This window comes from Phoca vitulina, unplaced genomic scaffold (assembly GCF_004348235.1).
Source record: "Phoca vitulina isolate PV1807 unplaced genomic scaffold, GSC_HSeal_1.0 scaffold29, whole genome shotgun sequence".
NCBI classification, from domain to species: domain Eukaryota; kingdom Metazoa; phylum Chordata; class Mammalia; order Carnivora; family Phocidae; genus Phoca; species Phoca vitulina.
In genome coordinates, this window is record NW_022589732.1 from 9,793,265 (window position 1) to 9,808,020 (window position 14,756).

General features: G+C 37.4%; 2 protein-coding genes across 4 annotated transcripts in view; both read right to left on the reverse strand.

Annotated features, from left to right (window-relative positions):
• Window positions 1-293: 293 nt before the first annotated feature.
• LOC116644295 (60S ribosomal protein L35a-like) lies at window positions 294-752 on the reverse strand. The gene has a single exon (XM_032423783.1). The coding sequence runs from the start codon at window positions 693-695 to the stop codon at window positions 363-365; it is 333 nt and encodes a 110-aa protein (XP_032279674.1). The 5' UTR covers window positions 696-752; the 3' UTR covers window positions 294-362.
• A 7,025-nt stretch (window positions 753-7,777) lies between these two features.
• Window positions 7,778-14,756, reverse strand: part of SLC25A16 (solute carrier family 25 member 16) — a 46,813-nt gene continuing 39,834 nt past the window's right edge. For 2 of the 3 annotated variants that reach the window (XM_032423809.1, XM_032423810.1), the window contains exons 5-7: window positions 13,620-13,782; window positions 9,644-9,712; window positions 7,778-9,081 (exon numbers count right to left, since the gene is read on the reverse strand). In XM_032423809.1, the coding sequence (XP_032279700.1) occupies window positions 8,925-9,081; window positions 9,644-9,712; window positions 13,620-13,782 (389 nt within the window). In that variant the 3' untranslated portion in view covers window positions 7,778-8,924. Of the gene's footprint in view, window positions 9,082-9,639; window positions 9,713-13,619; window positions 13,783-14,756 lie in introns of those variants that run through there. The other variant, XM_032423808.1, reaches the window with a different exon arrangement.

Below are 14,756 nucleotides of genomic sequence, written 5' to 3' on the forward strand. Positions count from 1 at the left end.
CACCCTTTAAAACTATCTTAAATCTCTTCATGCCTTTCCACCTCCAAGGTCACTACCCGATCATTATCTCTAACGTAAAAAACTGCAGCACACTCTTAAATGTGCTTCCACACTTGTCTCCCTGCAATTCAGTCCCTTTTCCCAAGATTTTATCATGAAAACTTTCAAATGTACAGAATTATATAAAAGGATTATATAATGAGCACCCATATAGCTACCACCTAGATTTTGTAATTAACATTTTGCTATCTTTGATTTATCACATGTATATCTATCCATCCCTCTGTACATCCATGAATTCAAGTTTTTTTTTTTTGTTTACAAGAGAACAAATCTACACCTTTATTTACTTTTCATTAAATTTAAATCCTTGAGGGGTACAGCATCACACGGATTCTGTGGCCAATGGCTTTAGCAGGAAGGTTGCTTCGGAATTTGGCACGAACCATGCCACTGTTTCCATGAGCACGAGTTACTTTTCCCCAGATTACTCTGGTTTTGTTTGGTTTGCCACCAGGAGTCACTGTGTTGTTCTTTGCTTTGTACGCAGAAGCACATCTCTTGCCTAGATAGAATTCCGTTTCATCTCGAGCATAAACACCTTCGATTTTAAGAAGAGCTGTGTGCTCCCTCTGGTTCCGGAGACCCCGCTTATAGCCAGCAAAAATGGCCTTGGACCACAGCCTTCCAGACATGATTTGGCGTTATAGGAGTCCTGTTCCCAGCAGGCCTCCACAGACTCCAAGATGGCGGAAAAAGTCAAGTTTTTTTTTTTTTAATGCACTAACAAATAGCAGGCATCGGCGCATTTCATCCCTAAACACTTCAGCATGTATATCATTAGCTACAGTTCAATATTTCTTTATGGTACTTTTAAAATTTAATGTAAGTTTTATATGTAAAATGTTTTAATTTACGTTTAAAAAATGCACAGATCTTACGTGTACCATTTGATGAATTTTGACATATGTGTTTAATTCAAACCCCTACTAAGATAAAGAATGTGTTACCATCACTCCAGAAAGTTTTCTCATGCCCCTCGGTGGCTCAGTCGTTAAGTGTCTGCCTTTGGCTCAGATCCTGATCCCAGAGTCCTGGGATCTAGCCCCGCCTCAGGCTCCCTGCTCAGCAGAGAGCCTGCTTCTCTCTCTCCTCCCTGCTTGTGCTCTCTCTCGCTCTCTGTCTCTCTCTCTCTCTGCCAAATAAATAAAATCTTTTAAAAATAATAATAAAAAAAGAGCCTACAGGAATTATGATTGAGATTGCATTTGATCTATAAATCAACTTGGAAAAATTAATTCCTTTACACTATAGTCTTCTAATACATAAACATGGGTTATCTCTCCATTTATACAGATCTTTAATGTCTCTCAGCAACATTTTTAATTGTCAGAGTAGAGCTCTTGCACATCTTTTACTAAGTTGCAATATTTTATTTATTTATTTTTTTTAAGACTTTATTTATTTGACAGAGAGAGACATAGCAAGAGAGGGAACACAAGCAGGGGGAGCGGGAGAGGGAGAAGCAGGCTTCCCGCTGAGCAGGGAGCCTGATGCGGGGCTCGATCCCAGGACCCTGGGATCAGGACCTGAGCCGAAGGAAGACACTTAACAACTGAGCCACCCAGGCGCCCCAAAATATTTTGTATTTTTGATGCTATTATAAATTAAATTGATTTTTTCTTGTGTTCTTTTTTTTAAAGATTTTATTATTTTCTAAAGGTTTTATTTTTTTAAGTAATCTCTATACCCAAAATGGGGCTCAAACTTACAACTCCAAGATTAAGAGTCACATGCTCTACCAATTGAGTCACCCAGGCACTCCCAAAGATTTTTTTTTTTTTTTAAGATTTTATTTATTTGACAGAGACACAGCGAGAGAGGGAACACAAGCAGGGGGAGCGGGACAGGGAGAAGCAGGCTTCCTGCTGAGCAGGGAGCCTGATGCGGGGCTCCATCCCAGGACCCTGGGAACATGACCCGAGCTGAAGGCAGACACTTAACGACTGAGCCACCCAGGCGCCCCCCAAAGATTTTTTTTAAGATTTATTTATTTATTTGAGAGAGAGAGAGAGCACAAGTGGGAGGGGCAGGGGGTGGGACAGAGAATCCTCAAGCAGACACCAAGCTGAGCACAGAGCCCGATGTGGGGCTAGATCTCACAACCCTGAGATCACAACCTGAGCCAAAACTGAGAGTCAGACACTTAACTGACTGTGCCACCCAGGTGCCCCTAAAGATTTTATTTTTTTAAGTAATCTCTATGCCCAATGTCACACTCAAACTCAAAACCAAAACAAGATTTGCATGCTCCACTGATTGAGCCAGCCAGCCACCCCTGAATTTTTTTTTTAAGGAAGCTCTATGCCCAGCCAGGTACCCCTAAATGAAATTGCTTTTAAATTGTTTTCCAGGGGTGCTTGGTTGTCTCAGTCCATAGGGCATGCGACTCTTGATCTCAGGGTGGTGAGTTCAAGTCCCACCTTGTGTGTAGAGATTACTTAAAAATAAAATCTTTAAAAAAATAATAAATTGTTTTCCATTTGCTTCCTGATAGTGCATAAAAGTTTATATTTTTAGGGGCACCTGGCTGGCTCAGTTGGTGGAGCATGAGACTCTTGATCTTGTGGTTGTGAGTTCAAGCCCCACATTGGATGTAGAGATTACTTAAAATCTTTGACCGGGAGGGTGGGGGGCAGTTACAAATAAAAATGAAAATAAAATCTTTCTTTTTTTTTTTTAAGATTTTATTTATTTGTCAGAGAGAGAGAGGGAGAGAGAGAACAAGCAGGGGGAGTGGCAGGCAGAGGGAGAAGCAGGCTCCCCGCCGAGGAAGGAGCCTGATTCGGAACTCTATCCCAGGACTCTGGGATCATGACCTGAGCTGAAGGCAGATGCTTAACCGACTGAGCCACCCAGGCATCCCGAAAATAAAATTTTTTTAAAAAGTGTATATTTTTATATTTACTTTATATTCTGAGATATAAATTCACTTATAATTTCTCATAGTTATGATATAGGTCCATTAAGACTTTCTATGTAAATAATCATGTCATCTGCAAATAGAGGGAGTTTTACTTCTTCCTTTCTGATCTTTATGCTCTTTATTTCATTTTCTTACCTATGTTCACTGGTTAAATACAAGTTGTGACACTGGGCATCCTTACCTTGTACCTGATCTTAGGGGGAAAGCATTCAATATTTCACCATTAAGTATGATGCTAGCTGTTGGGTTTTCATGGATAACTGTTATGGTTATCTAATACTATATAAAAACAAAAACAAACTTCCCAAACTTAGTGGCTTAAAACAACAATAATTTTTTTTAGCTTGTGAAATTTCAATTTGAGCAGAGCTCTGTGGGGAAAGCTTGTTTCTGTTCCACAAAGCGTCAGCTGGGAGCTGAAGAATCCCCTTTGAAGGTGGTTTACTCGAATGGCTGGTAAGTGGATGCTGGCTGTCAGTTCCTCTACAGAGGCTGCCTTCCTCATAGCATGGTGACTGGATTCCAAGGGCAAGCATTCCTAAAGACCAGATGGAAGCCATCTCAGCACTATGAGGTAACCTCAAAAGTCACATAGCATCACTTCCACTGTAGTCTTAGGTCCACCCAGCCAGATTTAGGAGGTGAACATAGTCTCTACCTCTTGATGGGCTGTTAATGACACCTGAGAAGAGCATGTGAGATGGGACGTATTGTTGGAAAATGTAATCTGACAAAATGCCCCCTTATCAGATTGAGGAAGGTCTCTTCTGTTCTAATGTGATTAGTTTTTATAATAAATCAATGGTGAATTTTCCAAGTACTTTTTCTGCATCTATTGAAGGATTTTCTCCTTTATGCTGTTATTATTGGAAATTACACTATTGACTTTAGATTGTTAAACCATTTGGCAATCCTAGGATAAATTCAACTTGGGATAAATTCAAATATAATAAACTTTTTATGTATCACTGGGTTTAATTTGTTAATATGTTGCCTACTTTATTTATTTTTTATTTTTAAAAATTTTTTAAGTAATCTCTACACCCAACTTATGACCCTGGAATCAAGAGTTGCATGCTCTACCAGCTGAGCCAGCCAGGTGCCTTGATTTGCTAATATCTTGTTAAGAATTTTTCCATCTTTGCTTTTGAAAGATACTGTCTGGGGCGCCTGGGTGACTCAGTTGGTTAAGCGTCGGACTCTTTAATTTCAGCTCAGGTCTTGATCTCAGGGTTGTGAGTTCAAACCTTACGCTGGGCTCCACACTGGGCATGGAGCCTACTTAAAAAAAAAGATACTTGGTTTGTGACTTTCTTTTCTTGTAACAACTTCTTAAGGTTGGGATATCAGTGGGTTTTCTTTAAGATTTTATTTATTTATTTGATAAAGAGAGAGAGCACAAGCAGGGGGAGTGGCAGGCAGAGGGAGAGGGAGAAGCAAGCTCCCCACAGACCAGCAGGAGCCTGATGTAGGACTTGATCCCAGGACCCTGGGACCATGACCTGAGCTGAAGGCAGTCGCTTAACCAACTGAGCCACCCAGGGGCCCTGGATATCAGAGTTATACTGGCATCATGAGTTAGGGAATGCTGTCTTATAATTTCTGAAAGTTTGTAGATTATTTTTTTCTTAGATGTTCATTAGAATTCACATCTGAGCCTGGAGTTTTTCTTTTTTTTTTTTAAGATTTTATTTTTTTAAGTAATCTCTGTACCCAATGTGGGGCTTGAACCCACAACCCCGAAATCAAGAGTCTCACATGCCACCGACTGAGCCAGCCAGGTGCCCTGAGCCAGGAGTTTCTTTATGGAAGAATTTCTGATAAATTCAATTTCTTTAATTGGCTATGCAGATTTTGTTTCATCTATGGTAGTTTTGATTATAATTTTCAAGGCATCTGTCCATTTCACCTGTTGTTAAATTCCTTGGAAAAGAGTTATTAGAAATTCCTTATTATCTTTTCAATATTTGTAGGATCCATAGTGATGTCCTCTTTTTAATTCTTGATATTAGTAATTTATGTTCTTTCTTTTTTAGTTATCAGTCTAGCTAGGAGCTTATCAATTAGTTGATCTTTTCAAAGAAGCAATTTTGGGGTTTGTTATTTTCTCTATGGTCTTAAATTTTGTTGATTTCTGTTTTAACTGCAAGCTTTGTTGACAAAGTAGAGCAAATTTTGTAAAAACATAATCAGACAATTTTATTCCCCTGCTGAAAACCTTCAAGCATTTCCATTGCATTTAGGATAAAAGACAAAGGTATTACAATATCCTGTAGAGCCCTCCATGACCTTGCCTTTTGTCTACTTCTCCCACCCCATTTGTTGCTACTACCTCACTCACAATGTTTCACTTGCAGTGGACTTTTGACAATTCCTATGGCAAGCCAAGCTTTTTCCTCTCTGAGACTATTCTCTTCACCTGGGCCATTCTTCCCCTACAACTTTGCATGGCTATTTCCTTTTTATCCTTCATGTGTCAGTTTAAAGTATAGCATATCAAAGAAACTTTTCCCTGACCATTCTAAAGTAGCTCTCTGATCCCTACATCCCACAATTATTCCATATCATGTGATCTATTTACTTACTTAATAAGCACTTTCTGTAAATTATCATTTTTGATTAGTTTATGTTTATTGACATGTCCAAATTTATTTGATGTTAGAGTTTCATCTGAATAGGATACTACTGTGTTGAAGTACAGCATCACAGCGAGTTAGGCTGTAGATTCAGACTGGCTGAATTTGAATCCTAGGTCCACCACTTATTGTGTGAATTTGGGCAAGTTATTTGATCTGCCTGAACCTCCGTTATTCTACCTGTAAAAAAGGGGTATTAAATAGTAGCTATCTTATAATTGTTGTAGAGATACAGATAAGGCATCAAAAGTGCATAAAACAAACCATGGAATATAGTAAGTCCTCAGGAAATACACATGACTTATTGTCATTGATTTCTAGGGCCTAACACAGTGTCTGTTATTCAAAGAATGGATGTGAGGAATTGTGTAAAGTGTGCAGTTGTTATTCAAGTGTGTCAGCTATCATTGGCCCAAGTCCTCAAGGCAATGCATTACTCATATAATATAGGCTTTATTATTTGCCATTCATCTTGGCTCAAATTAGCAACAAGACATTTCTATGAAACAAGCCGAATGAATTTCTTTTCAAATTGCTCTTCCCATGGACTGTTTGTGCCTTATTTCTCCCTACTGAACATAAAGTCTCCAAAAACAGGGACTGAGCCATCCTTCTTCAGTAAACATCCCTGAGCACCTATCATGGTGCCACACCGTGCTCCTTATAGGGGATGAAGGCATAGCTCTGTCCTTGAGAGAACCAACTTGGGGGCTCATAGGTAAACAGGCAGTTACCATAAAGTGTAGTACATACTCTATTAGAGAAATACCTGATGTTAGATGCTGTAGGACATCCGTATCAGACTGAAAGTACAGCTAACAGACCTCCCAAGGTAAGCTCTCCATAATGCTGATATAATGCCTGACACACAATGGGTGCTGAATAAATGGATGTTGAATACCCAGAGGGGGAATAGGGTAAGATGTAATTATATATACCCGTTAACTTTTCTAACTCCATACCCTTGAGAGCTAGGAGTGGTACCTCACTTATCAGTCGCTGGACCAGATCACTGTCCCATTCTATAGATCAAAGGGCTATTCCCACAAAAGGCAGGAAGAGTAACAATGGAAATCAAAACAGAAATAGTCAATCTTCAGTGGAAGATAACCTGGCAAGATACACTTTGGGTCATTAATCTGAAATAAATCAGATATAAATATAGTTATTATTTTAAATATTCTTCTGTTCTGACTACTTATGTTTAGCATTTGTGCTTCAATAATGTGAATATTTTTTAATAATGTGAAGAGTTAAAAAAGAGAAATAATGGCCAAAATATGAATAAAATTTATTTTTAATATCCTATGTATTCTATAACAGACATAGAATGCAAATTTTTATTTAAAAAAATATTCGCAGTCCTCTTTTATTGGTAACATAACTGAGATACTTATTTCATACATTTAAATTATCTTGAGATTTGATAACAATATTTAGCTACAATGTAGCCCAGAAATGAAGATATACAAAATAGTTTTAAGAACACATGTATTTCTACCTGTGGGTACACTTACAAATCATACAAAGATACATATTTATTTTAAAATAAAGACTTTGAAAATGAAACCAGTTCATCTAATTTTTACCAAGGTATAACAAAAAATCTTTTATGCAAACAAAATTAAAATTGAAGCAGAAATAACACCTTCAGCTTAGTTTTCTAATACATCAATTAGATGGTAACTAGACTTATTATGGTGATTATTTTGCAGTAAATACAAATATTGAATCATTACATTGTGCACCTGAAACTAATATATTGTTATATGTCAATTTTACCTCAATAAAAAAAATTATAAAGTTAGAACAATTAAAATAGTTTGCACTGATCAAGAAGAATCACATCAATTCTACAAATCACTATTTCTGAGGACAGAACTATAATTGTTCCCTTCCCATTTCTGTCATGCTTACAATAAAAGATAAAAAGTATTCTAAACACAATAAATGGACTTCTTATATTTTAAACCATTTTATTTATTTATTTTTTTTTATAAGGTTTTTTTTTTTTTTTTAATTTTATTTATTTATTTGAGACAGAGAGAATGAGAGAGAGAGAGCACATGAGAGGGGTGAGGGTCATAGGGAGAAGCAGGCTCCCTGCCAAGCAGGGAGCCCGATGCGGGACTCGATCCAGGGACTCCAGGATCATGACCTGAGCCGAAGGCAGTCGCTTAACCAACTGAGCCACCCAGGCGCCCTAAACCATTTTAATATAAAGAATATCAATTAAATCGTGTCTTACGTTTCTAAAGGTTATATTGCACTAAAATTATTTTACATGGAAGAACTAGTTGATGTATCATGACAAAATACCTTCAAAACATTCTTTGACATTCACATCTATATTAATGGATATTTCACAGTCCACTTAAATAAATTTTCTAGTGTATACCAAATCACCTAACAAAAACAAATCTATAATGCTAACTGTTTTGAGAGCAAAGATATTCAGTATTTATTATTACTGCCTTTGGGAAATACATTGACTTTTAAAAACAAATTTAAGTCAGTGATAGTACCTAGTACCTAGTAATAACATATGAGCAATACCTGAAAATTCTTCATTTATTGTTGAGTTTCTACAAGGCTAATTTTTAAATACAACATTTACTTTATTTAAAAACAAAAAGAAAAAGTGTCAGTCCTTTTATGCAGTGGAGCAGAATTATGAGAAGAGAGATAATAAGAATAATCTTCAATGCTGGCACCTAAGCTACGTGTTTTTAAGGTTTTTTTAAATTTTTTTATTTTTAGTAATGTCTATATCCAAAGTGGGGCTTGAACTTATGACCCCAAGATTAAGAGCATGCTCTTCTGGGTGGGCTAGCCAGGTGCACCCCCCCAAGCTATGTTTTATATAACTTAAAAATTCAGTTTTCATCATTCTGCTGCAATATAACCAAGCCTATAACCAATGTTAGAGTCTTTGAAAATCATGATTATAATTAAAGCTTGGAATTAAAGCATGATAAAGCTAATGGCAACCTCCTGAATCCCATTTTAAGTTAGTTCTACTTCCAAATAACACTTTAAAACAGTTTCAAATAACCTAACTGATTAGCCAGCATCAGCTTAGGAATTTTTTTCAATGTTCTAAGGTATAACTTTTGGCATCAAAAAGCACAAGTAAGCACTTTTGATTTGTGATGAATTAAAAAAAAAAATCAAGTACTAAAAAACCAGCGGTTCCTGTGACAAGGCAAATATCCCCTTCAAGTAATGTTCCTCCCAAAATTAAAGTAACATTTTATTTCTCCCTCTGAGATATTATTAAGGAAAAGAAATCATGATTTTCTTTAGTTGAGGTGAAAAAACTGCTTCATAAGTTCGTATGTTGTAAAAGCCACTGCTTGAGAGGGAACACAGCGAATGTAATTAAGAGATAAACCACGATACAATCCTCTTCGAATTCCGTGGTGTCCATAGACATACTTCATAGTCTCCCACATGGTACTGAAAGACAACGGTTAAACGCGTTATACCCACTCAAGAAGAGACAATTTCGGGATCCATAACAGAATTTTTTAAAAAGATTTTATTTATTTATTTGAGACAGAGAGACATAGTACAAGTAGGGGGAGGGTCAGAGGGACAAGCAGACTCCCCACTGAGCACAACGCCCAGATGGACACAGGGCTCAATCCCAGGACCCAGAGATCATGACCTGAGTGAAGTCAGATGCTTGACCCACTGAACCACCCAGGCGCCACCATAATAGCATTTTTAAAAGAAGCCAAAATGCCATCTTGAATAGCTTTTGGAAGGCAAGTGTAAAAACAAGCTGAAAATTCACAATAAAGCAGCAATTCACTCCAAACAAGTACAAGCATTATGCACCGAATTGCCGGGTTCATTAGTACAATCTATTTTGTTTGGACTATGCCTGTAACATTTACTGGCAACACTATCTCATAATAATACCTGGACTACTGGTAAGACCGCAGTCCTATCTCCCTACTTAATTTAAACATTACATTTCCTAAAGAAAATGAACAATGACAAATAGAGAACTTACAGGCACTTTTCATATTCTGGGAGAACAGTTCCTAACTGCATTCGCCGACGAGTTACATCAAATGGGTAGCTAAAAGAAGAAAAAGGCAGAAGGACTTAAAAATGATTTTTAGTGTTCTACGCAACAATTATTGAATACAAAGCCCTATATATTATTTCCTTAGAAAAGAATGTGTTCCTATACCTTTACTGTTTTGTCGAATCTGGGAGTCAGTATATAAACACATGAATAAATTAAATAGCAATACAAAGGTCTTGCTTTTGCTTATGTGGTTCCATTGGGTTAGATAATTCTTCTCTCTCATCATTACAATATAGAGTTCTATTCATTCCTCAAGACCAAATTAAATGCCACTTTCTGAAGATTCAAACTGGGTATTTTTCATCATTGGAACCTAAGACAGGGTTTGTCAACTTTGGCACTATTAACATTTTAGGTTGGGTAATTCTTAGTTGTGGGGGTCTATCCTGTGCACTGTGGAATGTTTAAGTGCATCCCTGGCCTCTACCCACTACATGCCAGTAGCATACCCTCAGCTGTGACAATCAAAATTGTCATTAAATAAATGTCCACTGGAGGGAAAATCACGCCCAGTTGAGAACCACTACTCTAAGAGTATTCAGTAAGTCCCCCTTATACAGTAGACTAACAAAAATTTTTCCTTAAGGGCAAAAACCAACAATATACATATTGCATTTAGAAGACAGAGAAAATTCTATGTAAAAAAAATTACCTAAAATGAAATATACAAAAGTAATCTCTTTTAGGAGTGGGACCCCAGGTGATTTTTTTAAATTACTTTTATTTTGCTAATATTGACTACTTGTATTAGGTCTTACGCTAAACAATTTACATAAACCATCGCACTCCATCTTCACAACTGCATGAAGTAGGTACTATTATCCCCACATTAATAAATTGAATCTTAGAGACATTCTCCAGTGTGACAAGCTGCTTTCTACTTTCTTATTCAAAGATCTCCATGGTACATAATATATACCTAAATGATATATGACAAAAATAATGATATACTTTTATATATGTTTATATTTACAATGAAATGTTATAATTGAAAAGAAACCATGTTTTTTTAACCAAACAGCTTAAGAAATAACATTAACCAATCACTGAAGCTCCGTATGCATTTCAATAGCATCTCCAGGAATTTTTTTTTTTTTAATGTTTTATTTATTTATTCATGAGAGTCAGAGAGAGAGAGAGAGAGAGAGAAAGAGAGGCAGAGGCAGAGGGAGAAGCAGGCTCCCCGCCTAGCAGGGAGCCCGATGCGGGACTCGATCCCAGGACCCTGGGATCATGACCTGAGCCGAAGGCAGACGCTTAACCATCTGAGCCACCCAGGCGCCCCTCCAGGAATTATTATTTTTTTTTTTTTTTAAAGATTTTATTTATTTATTTGAGAGAGAGAATGAGATAGAGCATGAGAGGGGGGAGGGTCAGAGGGAGAAGCAGACTCCCCGCTGAGCGGGGAGCCCGATGCGGGACTCGATCCCAGGACTCCAGGATCATGACCTGAGCCGAAGGCAGTTGCTTAACCAACTGAACCACCCAGGCGCCCCTCCAGGAATTATTTTTTAAGGAGCGTGGTAAGAGGAAGAAACTTTATGAGAATTAAGGGACAAAAACCTCAACCTGGAGGATTTGGTTTCCAAGCAGGAAAAGATGTATGTGAGTACAAGGAATTGGTTAGTAGAAAGGAGAGAAGGTAAGAAGACCAGGTACAAGGAGTAGAACAAGGGAAATAATAGTAAGAAAGAAAAAGCACGCTAGGCAGTGTTCTATAGTAAAAAATGATAAGACAGAGTGATAATTGGAAACGTACAATGTGAAAATTGATTTTGAGGTATTACCAGGGCTAAAAGATTAATGGTTATCAGTAACAAATAGGAAAGCTAGGAGCTGAGGATTGTCACCAAGAGGAAGACAAGAAAGTAGTATCTGAACTATGGAGTTTGCACTGATGGCAGAAGTCCAAGTAGAAACATCCAAGAGCTTGCTAGAGAAGTAATGGAGAGTCAGTAATGAAGATTTAAATAGAATTTGTTATCTGTGCAGAAGTGACCATTGAAACCATAAAGATAGATGAGCTATCCTAGATATTTATGGGAAGAACAGAGGACTAAGGTCAGGCTGGGCCTTAACAAATCAGCATGAATAGGTAGGAAGAGGAGGATATGAATCAGCAAAACACCTGAAAAGGGAAGGCCAGAAAGGCTGACTGCCAAGAGAGGGTATTGTTACAAAAACCCAGAACTAGGACAACTGGAAGGAAGCAAAAGAACTGAGAGGGAGCCTTTGGATTTGGTAAGAGTCTACAGGTGTAGAATACAGTTTAAGAAAAGAAGTGGGAAAGATTTTGAGGATCTAAATTGGAAGTGAGTAGTAAAGAAAAAAGGCAGTAAAAGCAAGAAGAGAATCAGGTAGCTACAGGGTGATCATGTTTCTGCAAATGAGCAAGGTTCCAGAGTCAGGTTTCCAAAAGTAAACCACACACCTTTTCTTTTTAACCTTCAACCTCCTATGATCTGCTTCCACACACAAGTACACTGAACCTGCTTTCGCAAAAGTGACTCTTAATTGTAAAATCCAATGAACACCTTATGTTTCGGTACTTATCTTACTTTGACTTTTCTTTTCCATGGGATACTTTTTTGTCTTTGTGACACTACTACTTCCTGTTTTTCAGGATACTCCTCAGTCACAGAAAGCTTTTCTTCTTCTTCCTGAGAAGTTCCTGCTTCTTAGTGTTCCAGCCTCTTTTGATCTCATCTACTCAATCTCTCTTGGGCTGGTGAATTCTTGGAAATCACCTTTCCAATTACAATATAGTAATACCTTTATCTATATTCCCACTACAACTTCTATTAATATATAATTCCATTGTATTGCTACTGTCTTAATAAGAATATAGGCTTCTTGAGGCAATAACTTTGTTTTTCCTTCAGCAAATGTCCCAAAGCCTAGTACACTGTCTGGCACAAAGGAGGCCTTCAAGATTTAGTGCAAGAGAAGTGCCTCCTTATACACACACACACACACACACACACACAAATGGTTCAAATTTCAGAAACTCATAAAGGCAAATTCATGAGAAAATATGGGTGAACACCATACTTTTTTTTTTTTTTTAAGATTTTATCTATTTATTTGACACAGAGAGACACAGCGAGAGAGGGGACACAAGCAGTGGGAGTGGCAGAGGGAGAAGCAGGCCTCCTGTTGAGCAGGGAGCCCGACGCGGGGCTCGATCCCAGGACCTGGGGATCATGACCTGAGCCAAAGGCAGACACCCAACGACTGAGCCACCCAGGCGCCCCATATTTTTTTTTTAAACATTTCCTTTTTTTTTTTAAGATTTTATTTATTTATTTGATCGAGAGAGAGAAAGCACAAGAAGGCAGAGCAGCAGGCAGAGGGAGAGGGAGAAGCAGGCTCCCCGATGGGCAGGGAGCCCGATGTGGGGCTCAATCCCAAGACCCTGGGATCATGACCTGGGCCGAAGGCTTAACTGACTGAGCCACCCAGCTGCCCAGGGTAAAGACCATACACAGTAATTCTTTCTAGCTTGCTGTCTTTTTTTCAATCTTTCATTTAAAAAAACTTTTTAAAGATTTTAAGTAATCTCTATTACTTAGAGATAATGTGGGTCTTGAACTTACAACTCTGAGATCAAGAGTCGCATGCTATACGGACTGAGCCAGCCAAGCACCCCTCTTTCTTTCTTTTAAATGAATCCACAGGAATCTGGATGGGTTCAAACTAATTTGGTCAATTTGGCACCTAATTATTTATAAAATGCTTAAAGTGCTACATCTGGAAAAATGTATTCAATTACTGCTTATATTTTGCAAAGGATCCTGTGTTTTAATAATCTATTAGAAAAACTAAAATGATTAATGCTGAAAATCAAGATTGAGAAACTGCAATTTGATTGAATTAAGTTAATGAAGAAACTTACGATATTGTCTGTGCTATTGCTCCAGCAACACCACCACAAAGTAAGTTTATGTGGGTTTTCAGAACTAAGACATTAGGGTTGTCTGATGAAGGTCTGCCAAGAAGGGTAGGAGCATGGGAAAGCCCAACACTCTTTAAGGTACCAAAGGTAAAAAACGAAACACCTGAAATACAAAATACAGATTCACCACTATGCTTAACATTACATGAACCATGAAAAGACACCATTCTTCATAATAAACAATTAACTCGAGGAACAAACTATACATTTCCTGATTTCTGATGTTTGGCTTATTCTATAAGAAAAAGGTTTAATTAATGTTTATAAATAACCTAAAGATGACAAAATAACCACCTATAAAAATTATAGCTGTGGTTTTCATACACTTATACTTCAGTTTACTGAATAAAGGCAGTAGTTGAGTATAAATGCCACCTTATATATTAATAGAATTAAGTAGTTTTCTAAGGTTTCACATGAGTAAAACTTAAATTCATGATTAATAATTACAAGTAAATATGACAACTGATATTCACAATAACAATGACAGTGGTAAGATAAAAGCAAAAAGTTTAGGAGTGACAAAGAATTGTTATTTTAACTCAGTGTCTAATTTTGTCTTCAAGGAAGAGTTGTGACCATGAGAGAAATGTTCATATTGGATCACAAGACATGTGAAATCTAATAAATATTATCAATAACATGCACTTGGTGCTTGAACATTTACATGATTTTATAATTGACCCATTAAAGTTTCACATTAACAAAATAAAGAATAAAATTCAAGCAATCCTATCAACTAAACATTACTCAAGATAACTTGATATCTGGGGCGCCTGGGTGCCTCAGTCGTTGGGCGTCTGCCTTTGGCTCGGGTCATGGTCCCAGGGTCCTGGGATCGAGCCCCGCATGGGGCTCCCTGCTCAGCGGCGAGTCTGCTTCTCCCTCTCCCACTCCCCCTGCTTGTGTTCCCTCTCTCGCTGTGTCTCTCTCTGTCAAAATATATAAATGAAGTCTTTAAAAAAAAAAAAAAAAGATAACTTGATATCTACTAAATTTTAAAAAATATTTAAAATATACATGATGCTTAACAAGAAATGAGCACTAACAAAAATTCAGTCTAGGAGAATACCTCAA